The sequence below is a fragment of the Patagioenas fasciata genome, chromosome 3 (genome assembly GCF_037038585.1).
Source record: "Patagioenas fasciata isolate bPatFas1 chromosome 3, bPatFas1.hap1, whole genome shotgun sequence".
Classification (NCBI taxonomy): Eukaryota; Metazoa; Chordata; class Aves; order Columbiformes; family Columbidae; genus Patagioenas; species Patagioenas fasciata.
The window spans coordinates 17,153,686-17,177,606 of record NC_092522.1 but is presented as its reverse complement, the minus strand read 5'-3'; the positions used below and the strand labels follow the sequence as shown (position 1 = coordinate 17,177,606).

Here is a 23,921-nt window from a genome sequence, read left to right as displayed (position 1 = left end):
AAACGCCTGCTAAACATCCAATGTCACACTATGCAATTTTCAAATCATTAAGCATTTACTCATAACAAAGTCAGTTATTCTTGTATCCATTGTACTGTTACCTGACGCAGATTCCTGGTTACTTTCACATCATGCCAGGCATTGTCATTAAATTTCCCATTCACAGGTTCCACCAGTGCTTCAAAGGCCCCTGAGCCCAAATTAATGACCAAGGAGACAGCTCCATTTTTCAGTGCAAGATTGACATAATCAGCTGATTTTCCTGTGTGAAGCATCAGTCCGTTCCTCTGAAGAGTTTTAAATGACAGAGTTATTTCGTCACTGCTACTCTGTATGGGATTCTGAGATAAATCATAGCAGAAGTATTCTGATCCCTTGAATGTTGCAATATATTCTTCTTTTCCTGACAAACAAAGAGAGAAAGAAACAAATAAATCACTGGCACGTAATTAAAAGCAACTTGCAATAATGTTTTTCATTGGTAATTCGACATTATCACAGTAAGTACTATATCAAAAAGTAATTCATCTAAAACACTTAAAATCATGAGGAAAAACGATAACTAAAATTTATTGTTAACATATTTTAAACTATTTTCTTACAGAGTTTTCATGGCTATAATTAAACTCAAAAAATGTACTGTATCAGCAATCACGTTAATGTTATTTAGGCAATCTGATCTAAAACACATCTAAGTACATAACAATTATGTGAACGTGCAAACCAAAGCATTATTTCAGTCAAAATCCAGATCTAAAAAAAATCATAGCATCTCAAACAGAATCAATAACCTAAAGAGTTCAACATGCTTTGGCCTAAGGTTTTGAATAAACTAAAACTACAAAATGCTCATTTAAGAATCTACCTCAGGCAAACCTGTAGGCAGCATCATGCCAGAATGCAAATTAACATGCAACAATAAACAAATAGGGGTTTTGTGGGATGTACTTTTACTAGCCAGTATGTGCCATACAGGTTATTTTCTTAGTTTATCTTGAAGGTGACTAAGAATCAAAACCAGCAGAGACTTCAGTCTCATCAGAAAAAAACCAGCAGAGGCTTCAGTCTCTCAGAAAAGCAAGTATAACATATATGGATATAACGTTCTCCCCTTAAGTTCTACAGACGAACATATATGCTGACTTTACGCTACAGGATTTAGAGTGATATAAAGTCATAAGTTATTTGTTTAGCTAATTAAGTGCTACTAAAAATTCAACAGAAACCTGTACAAGTTGGTGTAGTGTAAGGATGAAAAAAATGAAAACCTGAGGATGCCAAATTTCATTATTCTTGTTAATAAACTCAGTCTCCAGAACACAGCTACATACATTAGTCTACAATACCATCAGCACAAAACCCAAACGGATGTATCAATATACAGATAAGGGAAAAAAACCCAGTGTGAATTTAAAAGAGACAGCGATTGATAGAGTACATACAAAGCAGGTAGGAGACCGCTCTATTTTTCTAAAGTCCTTGGCCATATCTGTCTTCTGTTGTTCTGTGTCACCTGCTTACAATCTCCAGCAGTAGACTATACATCAACACTGATGGTAGATATCTGCAATGTTTCTCTTTACACAGTAGAGCATAGTAAATTCAGATAGTATCGCAAAGTAACTTCAAATAGGGTTCCAGACAGTGATACAGTGATTGCATTTTGGCTGAACTTTGCTTTATAATAAGTGTATTAAAAAAATATTGGTCTATATTTATTTTGATGTGTTTTCTCACAGATTTCATGCAGAATTCATTGGATTTCTTTTTTATTTTTTTCCTTGTGGCAGCAGCCAAATCATGCTAGACTATTATATAAAAAAACCCCAAAGCTACTCTCTATCTAATATGCTGTCTCTACAGCCCAAAGCAGGCTTCAGCAGTATGTTACCCCAAACGTAAGTAATCAGAGTTTGCAATAGTAAACCCACAGCTAGATTTCACAGTCTAAGCCTATTTTGTAATTAAATACATTCTAAACAGAAACAAAAATCACCTCTCTGAGTACACGTAAGGATGCTTTTCCCTGTTTTCTGTTGATAACACCTCTTAAAAACAAAAGCAAACAAAAATCCTCAGTCTGCAGTGTCAGATTAAGCAACGTTCCTCTATTACAACAAGCAGCTGATCGCACACAGCACACAGACTGCTGTATTGGCCATTCATCAGACACAGTAAATATGCAGGAGAAGTCAAGTATCATCATAACGTGCTACATCCTATCCAGATTTCAGTAGGGCTGTAATATCTAGATAGCTGGTACCTTCATGGACAAATCCAGTCTCCTTTCTGGGGAGGAACTCAAAGATACTCAGGAAAATCATTTTACATGATGAAAAAGGCTCCAACATAACTAATGTCTCACCCTCTCAGTTTGAAGAGGAGTCTTGAGATTTTTATTTTTTACATGAAATTCCGTTCTGCACAAAAATTACATTCTTAGAAGTGTTCTGACTAATGCTTATTATGGAGAGACAAGCAGTTAAAATAAGTCTTGTATTTTATTATCAGACCACTTTCACTCAACATAAGGCCCAATAATCTGAGGGGAAATGGTTGGTGACCTGCTACAGCACCACTTAGACACACACAAGTCTATGGGGCTAGATGGGATCCACTCCAGGCTATCAAGGGAGTTGCAGGTGATCACTAAGCCACTCGCAATTATTTATCAGCAATCCTGGCTAACCAGGGAAGTCCCAATCAAGTAGAATTTGGCAAATGTGATGCCCATCTACAAGAAGTGCCTGAAGGAGGATCTGGAAATTTACAGGCCGGTCAGTCTGACTGTGGTGCCAGGGAAGGTCATGGAACAGATCATCTTGAGTGACATCATATGCCACATACAGGACAACCAAGCAATCGGACCCAGTCAGCATGGGTTTACAAAAGGCAAGTCCTGCTTGATCAACTTGATTTCTTTCTATGACAAGGTGACCCACTTAGTGGATGTTGTGCACTTAAACTTCAGTAAAGCCTTTGACACCATATTCCACAGCATTCTCCTGGAGAAGCTGACAGCTCATAGCCTGGATGGGTGTGCTCTCCAATGGTTAAAGAACTGGTTGGATGACCAGGCACAAAAAGTTGTGGTGAACGGAGCCAAATCTAGTTGGCAGGTGGTCACGAGTGGTGTTCCCCAGGGCTTAGCATTGGGGACAGTTCTGTTTAATCTCTTTATCAATGATCTGGATGAGGGGATTGAATGCACCCTTCGTAAGTTTCCAGTTTACACCAAGTTAGGTGGGAGTGTTGATCATCTGGAGGCTAGGAAGATCATACAGAAGGATCTGGACTAGCTGGATTGCTGGATTGAGGCCAATTGTATGAGGTTCAACAAGGTCAAATCCCAGGTGCTGCACTTGTGTCACAATGACCCCATGCAACTTTACACACTTGGGCAAGGATGGCTGGAAAGTTGCCCGGCAGAAAAGGACCCGGGGGGTGATAATCAACAGTCAGCTGCATATGAGGCAGCAGTGTGGCCAGGTGGCCAAAAAAGGCCAACAGCATCCTGGCTTGTATCAGGAATAGTGAGATCAGCAGGACTAGAGAAGTGATCATTCCATTTTACTTGGCACCGGCAAGGCCCCAGCTTGAATCCTGTGTTTAGTTTTGGGCCCCTCATCATAAGAAGAACATTGAAATACTCAAAAGAGTTGGGTGACAAAGCTGGTGAGGGATCTGGAGCACAACTCTGATGAGGAGCGGCTGAGGGAACTGGGGCTGTTTAGCCCGAAGAAAAGGAGGTTGAGGGGAGACTTTATTGCTGTTTTCAACTACCTGAAAGGAGGTTTTAGCATGGAGGGTGTTGGTCTCTTCTCCCATGTAGTAAGTGACAGGACAAGAGAAAATGGCCTCAAATTGCGCCAGGGAAGGTTCAGATTGAATGTTAGGAAAAATTTATTCATGGAAAGGGTTGTGAAACACTGGAAAAGGAAGCGGTGGAGTGACCATCCCTGGAGGTGTTTAAAAGACATATGGACGAGGTTCTTAGGGACATTGTTTAGTGCTAGATTTAGGTTATGGTTGGACTTGATGATGTAAAAGGTCTCTTCCAACCAAAGTGATTCTATGATTCTACACATTTTTGACACTTAGGACAAACATTACACTTTGTTCAACTTGACTGAGATATGAGCTAGATTCCACATGCATGATTGAGGTCAAAAGGTCTTTATTTTTTTACCTTTGACATTACCAATAGAGAGAAGCAAGAAAACACTTATACTGCTCATAACCCTTCCTAGTCTATAATGAACAGCAGGTCAAGTGACCCTACAGCTTGTACTAAGGACACACAGGAATTGCTCTACTCATTCTTCAGGTCTTAAATCTTCCAGATCAGTACTGCATGCAGAACAACACTACATTGATAGCAACATGTCCTGCACAACTAACATGTTTCAGTAGAGAAATAAAACCTTGGCTCATCTTGCATAAAGAATTTACAAACAATACATTTAACAGGGTTTCAATGCACTAAGCAGCAGATTGCATAAATACCATGCATATCATTTAATGAATATTTAATAAGAGCATAAAACACTTATGAGCAAATCTATTTGGTATGGATGTATACTGCAAAGGCATACTGAACCAGCATGAATACCTACAACAGGCAAATGATGAAATTTAAATGCAGCAACTCAGTATGTGTAGTTTTGTCCCATCGATTTAATGAATGTAACACAAAGCTGAAGGACTAAACATGCAAAATGTTTAGGTATACATATTACGCACTGTAAACTACTTCTGTAAAACCAGATCATTCACACAGACATGAAAATGCATGGGAGTGTAAATGCATGCCAGGCACATATTTTTAAAATTCTTCCTAAACAGAGACCTGAACAAGCAAGATGAAGTATTCATTCAAGCAAAATTATAATGTCGGACTGTAAATATAGCCACAATTTACACAAAATTGAAAAGGGCTGAGTGTTGGGTCCACCTTGGCCAGCTGCCAGATTCCCACCCAGGTTCTGATCTGACAACAGTAGGTCCATGAGCTGCAGAATCAGGAGAGGAACATTTCCCTCTGCGGGATTCAAGATGTCACCTTTCAAACCTGAAGCAGTGCAACTATGGGCACCCTGACTGAATGGCATCATTCCTGATCTGGACTGGCTCAACTTTACCCATTTCCTTTGCTATTTAAGGTTTTAGTAATTATGGGCCCATAAAATGCTGCTGGAAGGCCAGCTCACAGAGGAGCACAAGGATGCCTAGGAACTCAGATGTGATGTCTTCCAATTCTGGAAATCTCAACATCTCATTTCTGAAGAGAAATAAGACTTTAACCAATAACTCTTCCATGCAACTGCAGCTGTAAGTACAGCACCAATTCCCTTTTTCTCAGGAGTTACTATGTTTTCAGTAAAATTCATTGAGATTTCCGATGTGAACAGCTTTTATGAAGCGAAGGTTGAAAATATTGAAATGATTCAGCAAAAATTTGATATATTAGGAAATTCACTTCTGGTATCAACAGTTAAAAGAACTTTCATTTTTATTCTGATGAGTTTTACTGCTATGAAAAAAATGTCTGAGAGACAAAAGGTCACAGGGCTTGACTGAGCAGCTGAGACCATCTGCATACTCAACTACATAGTCATCTCATTTGTCAGTAGGTGCTGCCTGCTAAGAACTACAATACTTTTCCACAGGCATCTGACAACTGAAAATATACTTCTTGCATTACATTAGAATGAATCCCAAAAAGTACTGGATTCAAACAAATGAAAGGAAATGAAGTGTACAGCATCTTTTCACAGGAAGTATCTCAATAAAACTGAGAATTTCCATATGTTTTGAAGAGATATTCATGGCATGAGATTCAAATAATACTTACTATGACAATCTTCTAGTTTGGCCAAACTGCACATAATATACAAATTATTCAAAGGGAGGGGAGGTAGCAACAACTATCTCCACATTTTTCTGATGCATTCCTCATGAAAAATTAAAACTCCCTCTCATGATCACTTGGATGCAATCTCGGAGATCTTTGCTCTCAATACGCATTGACATTTGGAAGGTGATTACATGCTGCAACCATGCCTTGCCATACCCAGCTATGAAATGGGATGACAGAAGCTAAAACAGCCACTGCTCCACCACTGTGTGGTTTCAGTGCAGGCTGGCAAAGATTCATAAAAATCAAGAAAGGAAACCAGGTTATGAATCTTTATTGTCATTTGTCACTGAAAAAGAGAGGAATTTGTAGCAGAAATACAGCAGAAACTGCATACAAGTCCAAATGTTTTGTTCATTAGACACAGGGCAGAAAAGACATAAAGCAATACTGGTGACCATTCCCATATCAACTCTCTAATGTCAAGCAGATGTTCTGTTTTAGTCGATACAAAAGTATATATTTAGACTGGACAGACTGAAAAAAATAAAACAGTTCTTTTTTTTTTTTTTTAAATACAAAAAAGCAATTATAACCTATTGCTACACTTTATACCATGACCTTTGTTGATTTTAAAAAGCAAATTAAGAACAGGCTTTATTCATAGGCAGTTGTGTATGCCGCTGGTTGTTTGTTTATCTTTTCAAATTATCACCTAATGACACTTAGAGAAATGATTAAAAATGTATGGCAGTCATTCTAGCCAGTATGAAGTGTTGCACTTCATTTAATTACTAAAATGCAATTACCTGTATTGAAAAGCACAAGATAATATGAACACCAGTAACTCAATTTAACATGTTCTTATTTTGAATTTTGAGTACTGTAAATTGTTGCATGTTACTGTAGTTACATTTCTGAATAACTGAATAGGTATAAATACCGAAAGACAATATATTTATGACACATAAAGGATTCACACAAGAATCATGTTTTACATGTTTTACAAGTTTACTGATGACACTAAGCTGGGAGGAGTGGCTGACACGCCAGAAGGCTGTGCTGCCATCCAGCGAGACCTGGACAGGCTGGAGAGTTGGGCGGGGAATAACCTGATGAAATTTAACAAGGGAAAGTGTAGAGTCCTGCATCTGGGCAGGAACAACCCCAGGTTCCAGTATAGGTTGGGAAATTACATATTAGAGAACAGTGTAGGGGAAAGGGACCTGGGGGTCCTGGTGGACAACAGGATGACCATGAGCCAGCACTGTGCCCTTGTGGCCAGGAAGGCCAATGACATCCTGGGGTGTACTAGAAAGGGGGTGGTTAGTAGGTCGAGAGAGGTCCTCCTTCCCCTTTACTCCGCCCTGGTGAGACCCCATCTAGAATATTGTGTCCAGTTCTGGGCCCCTCAGTTCAAGAAGGACAGGGAACTGCTGGAGAGGGTCCAGCGTAGGGCAACAAAGATGATTAAGGGAGTGGAGCACCTCCCTTATGAAGAAAAGCTGAGGGAACTGGGTCTCTTTAGTTTGGAGAAGACTGAGGGGTGACCTTATTAATGTTTAGAAATATATAAAGGGTGAGTGCCACGAGGGTCCAGCCAGGTTCTTCTCAGTGGCAAACTATGATAGGACAAGGGGTAATGGGATCAAGCTGGAACACAAGAGGTTCCACTTAAATTTGAGAAAAAACTTCTCAGTGAGGGTGACGGAGCACTGGAACAGGCTGCCCAGGGAGGTTGTGGAGTCTCCCTCTCTGGAGACATTCAAGACCCGCCTGGACACCTTCCTGTGTAACCTCATCTGGGTGTTCCTGCTCCAGCAGGGGGATTGGACTGGATGATCTTTTGAGGTCCCTTCCAATCCCAAACATACTGTGATACTAAAGCACTGCTAGTGCAGAAAGGGTATATTTCCTATTTTCTTACTTTATATTTGACCTGTTCCCTTATTTGAGGCAACAATAGTTCAATATTCATTTCTTTAGACAAGCATTTAAGTCCTTAGAGTCTGATAGAATGTCCAGAATACATACCTTTCACAGGCCTTAGCAGATTTTACAATGCTACACAAGGAGTATGTTAAGCTTTACAGCATACCTAGCCTCCTCCTTGGCAGTACTAAAACACAACAGAGGTCTGGCTGATTCCACAATTATTTTCTTTGTGTGCCCATGTGTTATCTAAATCAAATGCATATGTCTGGATGGTCTGATCTTATCAGGTAGTAACAGTAATGGCACTATGGAGTAAAAGAAAATTGTTCAGAGAGAGTAAGTCAAAGCTATTTATTGATAGCTGCAATGTTTCTTTACAGAAGAAGATACCAAAATTCCAAGGACTCATATAATTTGACAAACCAATCTATTATTATACAAACAAAATGTAGCAGAGGGCTTTTGTCTGTCTACCTACCAAAAGAACTGTTTTCAAAGACAAAATAAGTGGATACCATTAATACTCTATTTCTAAGGGCCAGGTTCCTTCTGCACAATCTTCAAAACATTAAATATGGACTGAATAAACAAATTATGCCAAATCAGATTCTAGTATGTTCCCAGATGTATTTTTTGTGCTCCATTTCATGGCAATTTAAAATTCAAACATTTATCCATTACACCATTTTCTTATTTATAAAATCTCTCAGAAAGTAATGCAACCAGGAAAAATTATACTGAAATAGCATGTAGACAAAACCATTAACAAGGATGACTGACAAAACAAAACAAGATAATCTGAACTGCTACTTCTGTTGTAAACATCAAGAACTGGAAAATTCGCAGTAATACCAAACTAATGGCTTACCATTACATACAAGGGGAATTATCTCAGCATAAGTTATCAATCATTGAACCTGGAATGTACCCAGGATGCATCATGCACAACACTTTTGAGCATGCTGCCCCCTTTCAGAAGGCCAGCCTATACTCCTCCATTTATAGATCACTCACTGGATCTCAAGATGAAAAACTATAAAGATTATTGGACCTTAATTTCTTTCCCAGTTACATAAAACAGGCTTACTAAATTGTATACTTAAATGATGCAGGCACTCAAAGAAGAAAAATTGTTACTGTCTGCTTAACAAACGAAGAGTTAAGTATGAAACCAACAAAAAAAGATGGAATTATGATAAAACCTAAGAAATTATTAATTCAGATGGAGTATAGATGGTCTAGTTTAACAGTGAGGGTTGAATTAATTTTTAGAAGCACTATTGCTGCTATATACTATCAGTTTTCTGTTCCTATCTCACCTATTTTTTTTTAATAGAAGAATATTCCCCATTATTCCCTTTCTCAAGTTCTTTTATTCCTTGTAGCAACTACTCTCCATGTCTTCTAAACAAGTCCTTGCAGAAAATTCCAAGGGAACAATGTGGGGAGAAAAGGAGGTTCATGATTCAAAATCCACCTGTTTTGTTTGGTTTGTTGTGTGTTTTTTGTTTGTTTTGTGTTAGTGTTTTTGTGGGGTTTTTTTGTTTGGTTGGTTTAAATTTTCCTCTCCTCCACACCATGTCCCTTCCCTATTAATATGGTATATACTGAAAAGGATACAGCATGGTGGAACAGATTCTCTATCAGTAACTGAAAATGCTCTTCTTGAGCATCTTGTCAGCATACTAAGAAGTGCCTTGCACAGTCTATTGCTGTAGTATTTAAACAAACTTTGAGTAAGAAACAAGGTAAGTCTTTGTTACATGTAAATCAGCAAATAACAAAAGTTGCACTCACAGGATCTTAAAAGCAAAGAGCTACACTGAGAATGGGAACTTTTAGTCTGAAAAGAGCTGCTGTTGTTACAGAAAGATGAAGATGCAGTGTGTATCACAAAAACAGCAGGTACCAGCTCCAGAAAGCATTCTAAAATAAATTGGTCACATTACACCACTTGCTTCCTCTTTTATTAGGAAATAAGTCCATCATGGCTAGCCTAACACAAGAACAAAACATTTAAAAGCAAGAGCAACTTATTCTGAAGGAGACAGGAATCATTTCTCAAGGGTTTCTTATTACTATTTTAAATGAGCCTTTGCGAGAAAAATTAGAAAAAATGAGAAAAATGTTCTATCAGTGTTTATCCATTCCAAAGATCCATGGAGCTGGTGAACCATCTCAAGACCTTCTTGAGGAGTAAATGCTGCACTAAAAAGATGACAAGGGAAGTAAACACTTTGGTTAGTTGTCCTAATCAACTAATTTGGACTACCATAGTCTCTACTTATTACCTCCACTCTCAATACATGGTTTATCTCAAAAAGATACTACACCTGAAATCCTGGGCACAAAAGTCTGCACTACTTGTATCCAACACACAAGCGAAACTAGTATACACTTAACTAAAACAAAGTGCAAAGTAAAATCCCATCTAACAAGAATTTAACAGCAATAAGTGGTAAAAAGTCATGTAAAATATCTTGTTACCATAGCAGAGGAGAAACTTGGAAAAGCTTTTCTAGCTCCTGTTTTATTAAACACACAATCATTAAATTAGTTGCTAATAACAAGAAGTATGAACTAGCGCAATGTATCCCTCCCCACCTTCTCAGATTACAATAAAACGATGAGAGTTGCCACTCATGATAAATGACTTACAGTGAACACTAAGTGATAAATTACTCCATTTTGCTAAACAGCAATTTTAATTCATTTCTAAAATGGCTAGACCATGCAATTTCCTCACTAATTTTCAGTTCCTTTTATTTAATCACATCGAGTATGCACTTCAAAAGCAAATTTGCAACTGGGGAAGAAGCTTAAAGTGAGCAGGAGTTTTTAGGAACGATGCCATCTTAGTGTAGATTAAATACTAGACCGCTAGAAGGTGAAAATAAGTGGATCTTTTTCCTACAAACAGTCTTATCATTAAAAGTAGATAAGAAAATCCTGCAGCTTATATCATGATGACACAATGCCTTTCATATAATTACTCTAAACCTCAAAGTTTGACATAATAATTTTAAAGGCATTCTCAAGTTATTAATAAACTGCAAAATGCCACTTCTGCATTCACAGAAAAAGAAACTAGTTTTACCAACATTACTCTTGCCTTAAAACTCCATGGGAGATTTTGGTCAGCTAGCATTATAGCAACAAACACAGGCTTCAGATACCCTACCAAGGTAAACACCTTTCCAAACAACTTACCAAAGGGTTTTTCCAGGCCTTGAGGCTCACACTGACTTTGCAGCTCAACTGCAAAAATACAGATTTTCAACTTTCAAAGGATCAGATGCACAGAGGCTTTCAATACCAGACTGCTTACAGAAAGCAGAGCTGGTAGAAAAACTGACATTTTGACAGTAAAAAATAATGTTTCCAATTTTCTCTCTGTAACTATAGAACTTCTGCAAATGCGAGTTTCAAAATGAATCTGGTTTGAGTGATGACACAGGAAAGGTAAAGTTCCTCCTAATCTTGGGCTGACTCTGTTCTGCCTGTGTCTTTCAGGGGAGAGCTCCACAAAAAGCAAGTGCAGTTCTTGCAACAATTGAAAGCAGGCTGTGTCAGAAGTAAAAAAAGCAAAAATCCAGTTTCTGGTCTGCTCCTTGTACAAAGCCATATCACTTTACTCCTCATCGAGGGTTTCAATTATCACTATTGTTAAAAAAAGCATGGATTAGGAGAAGAATAACTACTCAAGACTGCTTTGACTTTTTAACATACATTTCAAATGAGAGAATAAGGAAGGAAATAATCCTAAACTAACACATCACATGAATTTGTCATAATATGCAGAGAGAGTTAAATAGTTGATTACTCTGATAAAGAACATTTCCAATGCTAACAATAAACTTCTGAAACATCACCTGAACACCCCTCTCACAGCACCACACAGCACTACGTGATTAGTGCAGCATGTCGTGGGGTTTGGATGTAATAGAAAACAAGAAGCAATTTTCTGGTCCTAATTAACTCCTGTTAAAAAAAGCCCTGTCTAACAGTGGGTTTTCCAGATATGCAAAGGGAAGGCTGCTATAATGGTATTATATGCATAATAAGGCATTTTTAAAACCAGTTTTGCACTGGTATCAGAGAGGTATTACACGAATATGTAGCATTTGTCTCAGGAATAAGTACCACAGCAATTACTCAAAAAAGAGAAACCAAAACACCTTCTAGAGGATACTATACACAACTGCACAATTTCTTAAATTTGTTGAAGGAATGTCTACACATAAACAGTGGGGAGAAGCCCGTTGGAGCTCTGTTGGTCTTTAAGGTGCATTTGGAAGAAGCTATTTACAACTCTTAGTCTTCCTATAAGCATGGGAAATTCAATATGAGGACATTTTTTTGCCACATTTTTCAGCCCTCTGAGGGTACTATCACCTAATAAAGAGAGTTTCTCTCACATTTAAAACAAAGAAATAAGTTTTTCAGTTACTGAGTATATGAGGATTATATTCTATGAAATAATCCTACAGCAACAAAGGAGACCTGAAAAGCTGAAGTCTTAACTGAAACAATCTGCTGTTTAAAATAATAAGCAGAGAGATGTGCTTATGGCCTATTGCTACCTGCCAGAAATTTTTGATCTAAACAAGAAATTCCTGATATGCCATTACACTACCTTCCCTTTAAAGAAAGCTAAAGGAGCTATTATGTTGGGTAAAAATACTAAAAGGTTTTTTTACAGATTAAGTTCTAGATATGTATAAACGACAAAGCTTTGCAAAGACAGACCATTAGCCAAAAACACTACTTGAGCTTTCTCATCTTAATTCACTGTCACATGACTAATAATTCAACCAAAACTGTGTTTTGTTTTGGTTTTCTTTGTTTTTAAAAAGCCTTCTATGAAAACAGGAATGGGAGCAACGTATTCTTCTGGTGTATTTAGTATTTACTTTGGTATCTGTCCTGGTTTTGTTAAAAAAACAAGTTTCTCTTTTAGTGAATTTGTCTGTCAGCTAAAGCCTTCATATTAGCTGCATTTTCCTGGAAAACCAGATACATGTTTTGGTAAACATAGCAATGGAATGCAAAGTTATTGATAAAGACAGATTCACATCTCGCGAGAGGGGCAACAAGAAACAGGTGACCAAGAAACTGACCAACTGAGTATAACATCCCATTCATGTGAATACTTCAGATAAAAGTGGGAGATCATGAGGATCTTGTCCCTTTTTCCTTCTTTCTCCCTTTTCCTTACGGTCGACACTAGGAGAGGACCTTGCTAGTCGTCCCTGCAAACTGAGGCCTAGTGAGAGACTGAATCCAGCTCCGTTTGGCTGCAGAGTCCAATCCAGGACTTTGGGTGCCAACTCTGCAGTTGCTGGGACTTTCGAGATTGGTTTTGTATGTTTTGTATTATTTTCTCTATCCTTATTAGTAGCATTAGTAAAACATCTTTAATTTCTCCATCTCTCTTCTCTCTGTCCTTCTTTCCCTCCCGATCGCCTGTCCTTAGTGGGAAGGGGGGAGAGGGAGGGGCTAAAGAGAGAAGTGGGGGGGAGAGGAGGTTAACTGCCAGGGTCTTATTGTCATCCTGCAATCAAAACCCTCAACAATATCTCATTCTCAAAGTTGCCTTCAGTCACCATCAGTAACTAGATTAAAAGTTTCCATATGAGCCACAGGATCAGAAAGCTCTTTCATGTTTCTTCCACATATGCTGACTTCACCTGTAAATACTTAATGAATTTTTATATATCTTGTCAAGTGAATTAACAAAAAAGGACCCCCCAAATATCCCTATATGGTCCTTCTCTTATTTTTTAGGCTACATAAGACAACTATTCACACTAAACCAATGAGATCTTCATTAACTGTCTGTAGTAGCATCTTTGGAGTCTGCAACATTTTTGCTAGTGAAAAAAGCTCATAATTCTAAATTAGCAATTGAACATGGATTTAGATGGGACATCAAATCTTAGAATAATTCCTGGTTTGTGAAAGAACACAGTTTTTTAATTTTCCCTTTTTCATTACTAAAAAACCCAGAAGTATATCTTACAAATTATTTATAACTTTTAAGAAACAGGTATTTTTCTTCCAAAGGTGGGCAAATGTAGACGAGTTTCTCATTTAATGAGTAGAAGAATATTGCTATTTTAAATTGGTATTGGTATTAAATTGGTATTGAATTTACATTTTAAGAAACCTAAATATTCAGGTTACCTTCCTCCAAATGTTAAGTTGATTAATGATCACTACACTGAGTAATGAAAATTGTTTTTAATTTCCCTTTACGAATGTAATCAGTGAACAAAACTAAACACAACACACAAAGATTTAAGTGATGAGCATGTCACAGAACCTTCTTGATATGATGTAACAGACAACATTCTTCAAAGAAGCTTCAACTACATACCTAGACTAAAAACAAAAGACACAAAGTATTTTAGAATGACAGCAAATAAAATATTATTAGTAACTATTTGTACAACAATAGTGACTCCTCTCAAGGTCATGACCATAAAGACAGCTGAACAGTCTGTATTTTACAGAGAGTAACACCCATAGGTATTTACACAGCGCTGTAACCACCTGGATATGTATTGTAAGAAACATTCAAGGGCAAATACAGAGCACTTGTACATAATCATGAAATAATTGTTTCAAAATCCACATAAAACCTTGATGATTATGATAGCACTGCTATAATACCATCTTAAGGGTGTGATATACCTTGCCAGAAACAGATGGATCTATTTCTTTAATTTTTCTATTTTGTTGTTTCAGTGCTGCCCTGCACTCCCCTCTTCCTTCTTATTCTCCTTCAGAGCCCATTCGGATGGCACTGTCATTCCTCCTGAGAGGTCAAGGTAGGCTGAGCTGTGCTGCTCAGTGTTCTCACTAATCAGCAGCCACTCCAAATGCCCCACTGCATCTGAAGATCAAAGTAGGCCTTAATAACAAAAAAACCTCTATTTCCATTTTGTATACAGTAGCCAGACATAAAACAAAAATAGAAATGAGGACATGTTAATATGGGTAAAAGGCCAACTAAATTCAAAGTAGTTTAAAATGATTTATCTTGGAAAAGATACTAAATCCTGATGAAATCTACAGAAATCTGATAGATGATATCATATGCTGATGTATTATAGCTAATATTTTTCCTGGCTGGCATACTACAACTGGTTTTATTGGATTTAGGAGTTATTCCACTGTCACTGCTGGCTGAAGGACTGGTAAGCATACTGGCACTATTGTTTGTTCTTAAATTCTAGGACAATAAACAAATAATGAAGTAGAATTATTTTCTTAATAGTTTGATAGGATACAACTGCTTTTCCTAATCCTTTCCTTATGATATTCAGCAACACAGGAGTTATTTGGTGTAGATGTAAGCAATGGCCTCTGTCTGGAGAATATAACACCAGGATTTTATGTAAATAACAACCAGAGATATTCAGATAGTAATTCCACATGTGCAAGTCTCAGAATCTTGGTTTACCCGTTTGCAAACACAAAAGTAACCAAACAGGTTCTTTGCTAATAGCTATCAATGTAATTTACATTAAGTTAGAATGGAGTAGCAGCAGCTACCAAACCAATAGTGATTTTTAGAAAACAAGCGTTAGTGAAACAAAGGTCCTCATTTGTTTCAGAGCTCAGTCACTGTCATCGCGAAGCCACTTCCTGAAACAAGCCTGCTTAAGGAGGTCCTGATTTTGTGGTGTCAAACAGCTTCTTAAACACATGGTTACACATCAGTACAATATTAAAGTTCTAAACCTATTCCCCCATACCTTTTTCCATGATTGTCTGAAGCTTTCCCCCATAAGGTGGCAAGGAGGAGATAATTTAAAGAAACTTGATGGACGGGTTAAGAAGTTTCAAGTAACAACTGTAAGTTTTCATAAATTAAACAGGAGACAATTCTATCACTTCGTCTTCTTTACAATATGTACCAGGACTCGACAATATGTACTGTTAAAAGAGTTTAATTATGTTCTAATATACTACCAGTAAGCTATATCAAAATAAGGATTTCAAGACCTACTCTTGATAGCAATTTTTTATTTTTAAATGAGATTTTTAAAACATGATAAGCAGGTTTCTTGACCTATTTTCTTTTTAAATTTTATTTAGCAATGTGCACTGTTTTATTTCCAGCTATGAACATACAAAAGAGGGATGTCTAAATTTATCTTTAAAGGAACATTTTAAGAATGTATTGTAAAAATATAGAAGATTTCTTACTATCACAACGTCTCATTATCAAATCTGAGAAAATCCAAAAAACTTCTGCAAGTGGCAAAATAATCAGTCTTATAAATGTTATTCATTTAGTTTTTTGAAGACTATTTCTTTTTCCATTAATTCAGTATTACCTACTAATCTTTATTTTTTCAGAAGTCATAAGCCTTTGAAACTGCTTGATAAGGAGACCTCCCTACTGAGATTACCAATAGTCTTTTTATAAAAGCAAAAGATTAGCAGAGTATAAAAATAATTGGACTCTCATGCTGCCTGGGAATTTTAGAGGAAAGATTGGCTGTCATGTCTGGGTCATGTTGGTAAATTCCATTGAAGACAGCACATTTACACCAATGATACTTTATCCTGTTCTTCATGCAACAAATATGTCTAAGAATAGATAATTTGACATATCTGCATCATTACATGCATCTAAGATAAAATTTAACATCTCATTTCTCGGGTGACAGAAAGAGTAGAAAAAGGTATAGAAATACACTAGAAATAGCAAGATTGTCAGAAACATTGCTTCATCTTCGAAACATATTCCAACAAGTAATTTAACTTCTCAATTCTTTAAAATTGCTGGCCAACATATTTCAATATTTATTATTGCTGCACAGGAGCTTAGTATTATTTACAGCTTCATGCCCTATGGATATGATGAAAAACAACAAAGTAATCATGCAAAGAACACTTAAATAAAAAACGCCACTGCACGAAATCATTTAACATATCTCACAAAGGATAATCAAAAGAGAGAAGGTGAGATACTCTCCTGACAGGCATACCAAATAACTTCCAGATTTAGCTAATCTTTGTTTTTCAACAATTTAATCTGCATGCAGGGTCTAAAATTTCTTTGCATATCAAGGCATGAAGACTGGTACTGCACTAAGCTATAGGCCTGAGAGGGAAGGGAAAGAAGCAATGGAATATCTATCCTTGGCACCAAATGTTTTGGCAATGAACATCTATTCTGTACAAGTTCCAATCTCATAATGAATGAAGGGAAAAATATGAGACTGAAGCCTGTGTCAACAGCAGCAGGAGTCACAGGCTGGTTCCTCCTGCACAGCTTGAACATGCCTGTTGGTCCCACACAGGAGTGTAACTGGATTGACTATTTGAACACAAAAAACTGCAATGTAGGAAAAATTCTACACAAACTCTAAGTAAAATAAACACTTCCCATTCCCCTCAGAAGAAATAAGGCAAATTTTTGTTCTTCCCTATAGCATAACATAACTGGAAACTTGCTTCAAATCATAATTTGAACACAAATGCTCTTACAAGCCACCTCCAGACTTCCCCCCCTCTACCCATGCCTCATGAGTCCCCTGTAATTACTGTTCTGCTGTTTAGGCAAACAGCCCCAAAGGCCGGTTGGGTCTTATATTTCCTACATTAGGAAAATGACACAGTGCAGTAGCCAGAGTGACAGGATCACTATACGCTCAGAAAATGCACCATGAGCTCTATAAGCTAGTAATTCAACTTTCTTCTACAAACTAGTGTTTTCTTTAGACTGCTGAATAAGGTTTTGCTTTTCTAAATTCTCTCTTCATTTTATAGCACCTCGAGAAAATTAGTAAAGCCATTTATGTCCAATACACAAGACATTTGATTCTGAGTACACGTCACTAGATTTCTAAAGCCATTAGATGACTACACTAGATACCTTCAAATTAATTAAAATTGAAGAGTTCTTCACAGCATCCATCACCAAAATATCAGGTCAGTTATTACATTCATGAAATTATTGAAACCTTTCTGAACTTCCAGTGAAATGGGGAATTACTGCATCTGTCAATCAAGAAAACATGCTGTAATTGCTATCTATATTTCTCCCCAAGGCTCCAACTCCCTACAGATTCACTAAGGGTTTAGATTGTGATCCCTATAGCATTCAGTTTGGTGCTAATAGGAAGCTGTGTTTAAAGTATATTAGAATCCCACCCCTCAGTACTATTGTTAAGATAATATTATACCTTAGTATTCAAATGAAACAGTGGTACAATCTTAAATGGTTTAAAATAAAAAGGTACATACATCATTAAAATTCTGTTTAATTATCATTAAACAAGAGATGAGCAGACTAGCTGTCTACTCTTTCCTAATTCTCTTCTACTTTCGTTTGTTTTCATTGGATTCCTAAACTGAAATTTAGAGGTAAAACAAAATTTAACTCCAGGATAATTTGCTTATTTTATTATTCAAGGATTGTTTGTTTGTATGTTAGTCTGGAGCTATGGAGACAATATGCACATTGAAGTATTTCTATTTCATAAGAAAAAGCAGGCAGTGTTCACCAATCTGCTAGATACAAAATCACAACTATTTGATGTATTCAGGGGTAGCTCATACAGCTCATGTATTGTCTTGCCTCTCAGTTATTTCCCTACTCCCCCAATATGGAATTAATAAGTAACTTTTCCATGCTACGATCCAAGAAACACAGACTGTTTTATTCAGGCAACTTTAGTATCCCCATTTTTATTTTATTGCCTCATCTTCCACTTTTTGAGCCTGTTTGTGCAGCGCAGCTTAACAACAACCTGCACTGGCTCCTCAAAATACAGAGAACTTTTCTTCACTTTTTTTTTTTTTTTTTTGTCAAGTGGATTCCTCTCATAGTAAATGAGCCATTAAATGACTAAATCCATTCACCCAGTATTACTAAAGAACTGTTTCAGAAAAAAAGAAAAACTACTGCTAAAGATTCTATTGAAATTCAGGACTTTACCCTGGATCTCCAAAGTGAGTAGTGCTAGGACAAGGTAATTTTGAGCATTCCTTGGCTTCACTCAAGACTCATAAAATGACATTAAATCATCCTCTTAATGTCTGGCATGATGTTTGGAAAAGCATGCCTTCCTTTGCTTAACTCTCTAATAGTTTTGTAAAGTACTTCTCCCCACAGCAGAGTAGCTTTCACCTGATCCACTACATCCCATGCTAGTTCATTCCAGTCCAGCACTTTGGATGTTCTTTCCCACAATCACAGTTGACCACAATGAACCATGAAGGAAACAAATCCCACATTCCTGAGTGAGCAGATGCATGCTAATTCTGTGGTTTATCTCCTATACACCTACAGCTTTCTCTCATCAAATGAGCTGTAGCTCGAGTGCTGACCCATTTCTGCTATATCTTATATTGTTAGAACAAAACCAGTTATGAACAGCTCCCAACAAAGCTAAATCTTTTCACATTTTTCTTAAAACATGCTGCTCATTTCTGATACACTTAAGTTTAATTCAGTCTCTGTGGACCTCCCAATGCTTTGAATGTACACAGATGAATGCAGAAAGATTAAACATTTTCTTACTGTGACCTACAATATGCTGAAACTTTAATTATTATGTTAATTCAAGCATTGGGCACAGTGGATTTATTATATCCCAAAAGCTAATACAATCTACTCTGAAGTAGAGATGTGGGCATCTAAGTATTTTGCCTACAAATATTTAGGCAGAGTAACTAATGGCTATGCACTAAATAAAATATTCTTAAAATCTGATCCTAATTTTGGAGAAATCTCCTCAAGTAGAAGAGTAGTTCCTCAGAAAAATACTGAAAATGTAGTTGCCTGTAGGAGCAAAAGCTCTGCTTTGGCCAAGCATTATTACCCTAAATTCCAGCCTTTTGAAGCAAGACTTGTACTCATTACACAAAGATCTTTATCATACTTGTCAGGACTCCCTATGTTATGCAGATATATATCATTACAGGATGACATTTGGGGAAAAAAAAAAATAAATCAATTTTTTTTCACTGCAGTCCAGGACTGGGTACTGTCCACACTATATTATGAGTCAGAGAAAGAATAACCAACCCTGAAAATACCACATTTGGAATAAAAATGGGTTATTATTTATGAGAAGAAATTTCCCAAGTCTTGACAGTTTAAAGAGCCGGCACTGGAAGAAATATCAGTCATAGAAAATTAAGGTTGACCTTTTTCCTGATAGACAGTACAGGTGTTTCTGATCAGCTACTCTTTACATCAAATTGCTAGTCCCAGTTTGCACCACTCATCTAAAAAAATACCTACTTTTTTTTTTAATTATCCCCAAATTCAGCACGTAATTTCCTTATTTTCCTTTAGCAAAGTGACTGACAAAAATGAAACTCAAATTTTAGATAGCTTAGAACAGAAAGAAGTGAAAAACCTTGATGGGGTGAACTTGTCAGACCTTGGTAAAACCACTGGAACTTTGCTGACAACACAAACTTCTTTTTAAGCGATGGAGCTGGAGATAGCTCATATAGTCATACTTTTCTTTGGTTTGCTACATCAGACTATTTTCTATTAAAGTATCACAAAAGCACCTGTGTTGTAATTAGGTGCAATGTGACTTTCATCAAGGGAAAGTTAAAAAAAAGTTTAGTATAATAAAGGCAAGCAGGAATTAATGCAAGCTTTCAGGCTTTATACTGCTAAGTAAGCCAGAGACTTTTTGTCCCGTGATCATTTTTAATTATACATATTAATTGCTTACTATCATATTGCCTTGATAGCTATCACAAAGACAGTCCCATAATTACCAGATATAAATCTTTAAGTTCTGAAGACAAAAAAAAAATACAAAGGAGTTCTTTTATCAATATTTTCTGAAGTTGATGTAAAAAGTACATTTTTGTATTATTTCTAACTGATGTGATCACAAGAGTATTTGTTTCCTGTATTACATTTAATATTTCCCCAACAGCAAGACCACATTCAAAGGAATCTTACATGTTTCTAGTCTACTCACATCTTGTTCTGTCCAGAATAGAGAGAGCATACCCCTCACAAGAAAATAACAGGTTTATTAAAGCACAGCTTTAAAACAAACCTGTGTGGTGGTTTTTGTTATGTTGTTGGCAGTGGTGTTTTGGGGGGTGCTTTTTTGTTTGTTTTTCTAGTGTTTTTTGGTGGTGGTGGTGTTTTTTTCATTTGGTTTGGTTTTTTTGGCTTCCCCCTTGTTTTAGTAATATAAATAGGTACCTAAATAAACAAATCAAAAAAAGAAAAAAAAGTCAAAGCATTTTAAAATATCCTCTTCAGAATACAAAAGCTCATCTGGTACAACTTCTGTAAAAACCTATGGTTAGTTTTTCTTCTTGCTCAAAATAACTTTATTTTCCTTGATAGTGTAAAAAATCATATTTGTTTTCACAGCTAAAGAGAGTTCAAAGTTACCATGGTAACTGAATGAAAATTATCTAAGGACTTGCTACCACAGGCCTTTGCAGTATATACAAGGTACAGTCGAGTAAGAGGTATTGGAAAGTCTTTTATGGTTATTTTAAATACACAGAACTAGCAAATTCAGTGTTGATTATTATAAACAAATGTTAAAAGTATACATTTTGAGCAGTTAAGTGCACCACAGAAAGGCTCATTAAGTAGAGGTCAGTTACTCCAAGTTACATAAACATAACAGAATACTGGAAAATGTGTTACTGTATGAATCTTGTTATACTAAATTTCCACAGTGAAGTATTCTATTTTCATGAAAGAGATAACAAGCAAATGCAGCCACTCAAATGACTCCCTGCCCTTAAGTCTGACAGCTTAATGCAGTGAGTTAGCAAAAAAAAAAAAAAAAATCAAAACAACAACCCACCAGCTATGGTGTTAATTGTGTGAGGAAAATACAGCCCTGCCTTAAAGTTGTTGCACGTATCTTGATACATGGATTCCACAGATAACAGATAATTAGCCACCATTACAGGAGGACTGTAAGCCATCACATAACTACATATGATTCTGAAAAAAAAGAGAGGCTTGGTTAAACTATTTATATATGAGCTGAACATTTTTCAGTCAGCGAGCCAAAATGACTAGCATAGAGAGGAATGCAAAGTAAACTTCATTCAATAAAACTAGTGTTCAAAACAAATTAATCATCCTGGCAGCACAAAATTAATTTTGCATCATATATTCACAGAAAACTCAGAGTTGAATTTTTATTTTCTTAACTGTATTGTCCCAAAAACATAAACACATACTCCTAATTTAATCATATAAAATGTTTTAGAGCATTAGTAGATTTCTACAACCCACTTGAAATAGTTTTACTGAACAATATTTTACTTGGGTACTTCTCAGAGTCAGACTCAAACTTCCATGGCATTCCTAGTGCTAGGGGTTGTGAACGTCAGCATAACTAAGATCTTAATAAAATAAATTCTTTAATGTTCCTCACAGCACTTACATTGTGTTATTCTTCACTATTCAGGGCAGTAGTGGAGCAATTCAGTCTGTAGAAAGGAAGACAACCTGGAATTTGCTTGGACACTTAAATTTACTCTGAAATTTACCTAGAACTTTAACCAACAAAGAAAGCATGTACAGCTTTACTTGGTCCTCCATTAAACATGCTTTCATTTCTCTGTTTTTCTACTAGCTGTATATAGAGTTCTCATTTATTTTCCAAAAGTCTCACCACAGGATGCCAAAACCTGCAAAGTCATTCAAAAAATTTCAATTATAAACAAGTAATTGGCTCAGAGAACAAAATCCCACACCGGTGTGCTTGTCATTGAGTCCTTTAAAAAAGCAAAGTAATCACATACTACTATTCTATATCCCATCAGTCAACGCACTTCACATACAAGCCTTACAAATTTACACCTTTTATTAGGGTGGGCCCTAGAGCACTCTGCTAATTATTTTGGGGGTGTATTTTAAAAGACATCTAGGATATTGCCATAAGCCCTTTATTGAAGTTGTGCAAAGATGAAAGGATACTTTGTAAAATCCTTTGTATTTTTGGTCCTAGTTTCAAGATCATTAAGGTTTATATGGCAGTAACGGCCAGTGTTGGTAGTCTATAGTGACACACAAGCAGGTCACCTCATGCACTCTTCTGAATTCTGCAGTTAAGTCACCCTGCAGCATCTGTGTCATGTTTTAAGTATGTGCACATCAGTGTAGAGTTTGTATCTGGATGTTAGATCTGCATTTATCTTCTTACTGAGCAGAAAAGTGTGAAACACAACAAGTGTAAGGAGATTGCAGCACAACGTTGCATATCTAAACTTCTACACATTAATATTTTGAAGATGCAAAGTAGAAGATTCAACCACCCTGTTCCCTGGAAGAACACAATTCTTACATTAAAGAACTGTGTTAACTAACATATGAAGGTACATTTTGGTAATTTATCAATCCTGAAATAGTTAACCTCTGGGGATTTTAGTATTTCTTTTTACATTACATTATACGTAGTTATTATCAGAGAAGATGGGAAGATACTGAGGGGGCAGTTGCATGTCACAGTACATCTTGTGGTCCTATTTACTTAATAATCCAGACTTGGGACCCATCTGGACCTCCTGGAGCTACACATTACAGTCCATGTCCCCAGAATTCTTTCTTCCTTACATGTTGTGAGGGAGGACAGGAGACAGTATGTGCTTAGTTCTTACCCAGCATGGAGTTAAGATAGGACTGAATCACCCATCTAGACCTAGTTGCTGAGGAAGACTTCCAGATCTCACAGTTTAGACATCAAGTCCAGAGGTTATCTGTAAAAAATTAGTCCTATGGAAATAACATTTCTTGGTATTTTCTACTGTCTTTTTTTCAGCCTCAACATCCTGAGGTATCCTACATGTAGCAAATGCACTAAACTTAAGAACTGAATTCAGACCCAGTAATTTATTCTCAGCACTTTGCTTTTCACTTAGATTTGAAAATGATAAGCTGTTGGTCCAATTTTTGTCAACATGTTTTTAATTAGTTCTGAATTTATGACAATTAAAGCTCACAGTTGCTCTTAAAATGAAGTTACTGAATTTGCCTTAATTCGCTTTCATTGCTCAGCAATGTGTGCATTTTAATTCACCATGAAAACATTCCATCCTCTCCACCATCAGTGCTATCATCATTTTTTTTTTCCTATGAAATGTATTGACTAGA

At 36.6% G+C, this 23,921-nt stretch overlaps 1 protein-coding gene across 32 annotated transcripts in view; it reads right to left on the bottom strand.

The window, feature by feature from the left end:
- NRXN1 (neurexin 1) overlaps positions 1–23,921 on the bottom strand; it is a 731,497-nt gene that overhangs the window by 476,932 nt on the left and 230,644 nt on the right. For all 32 annotated transcript variants that reach the window (XM_071805868.1, XM_071805870.1, XM_071805881.1 and 29 more), the window contains one exon: positions 102–403. In XM_071805868.1, coding sequence (XP_071661969.1) covers positions 102–403 — 302 coding nt within the window. The remainder of the gene's footprint in view (positions 1–101; positions 404–23,921) is intronic.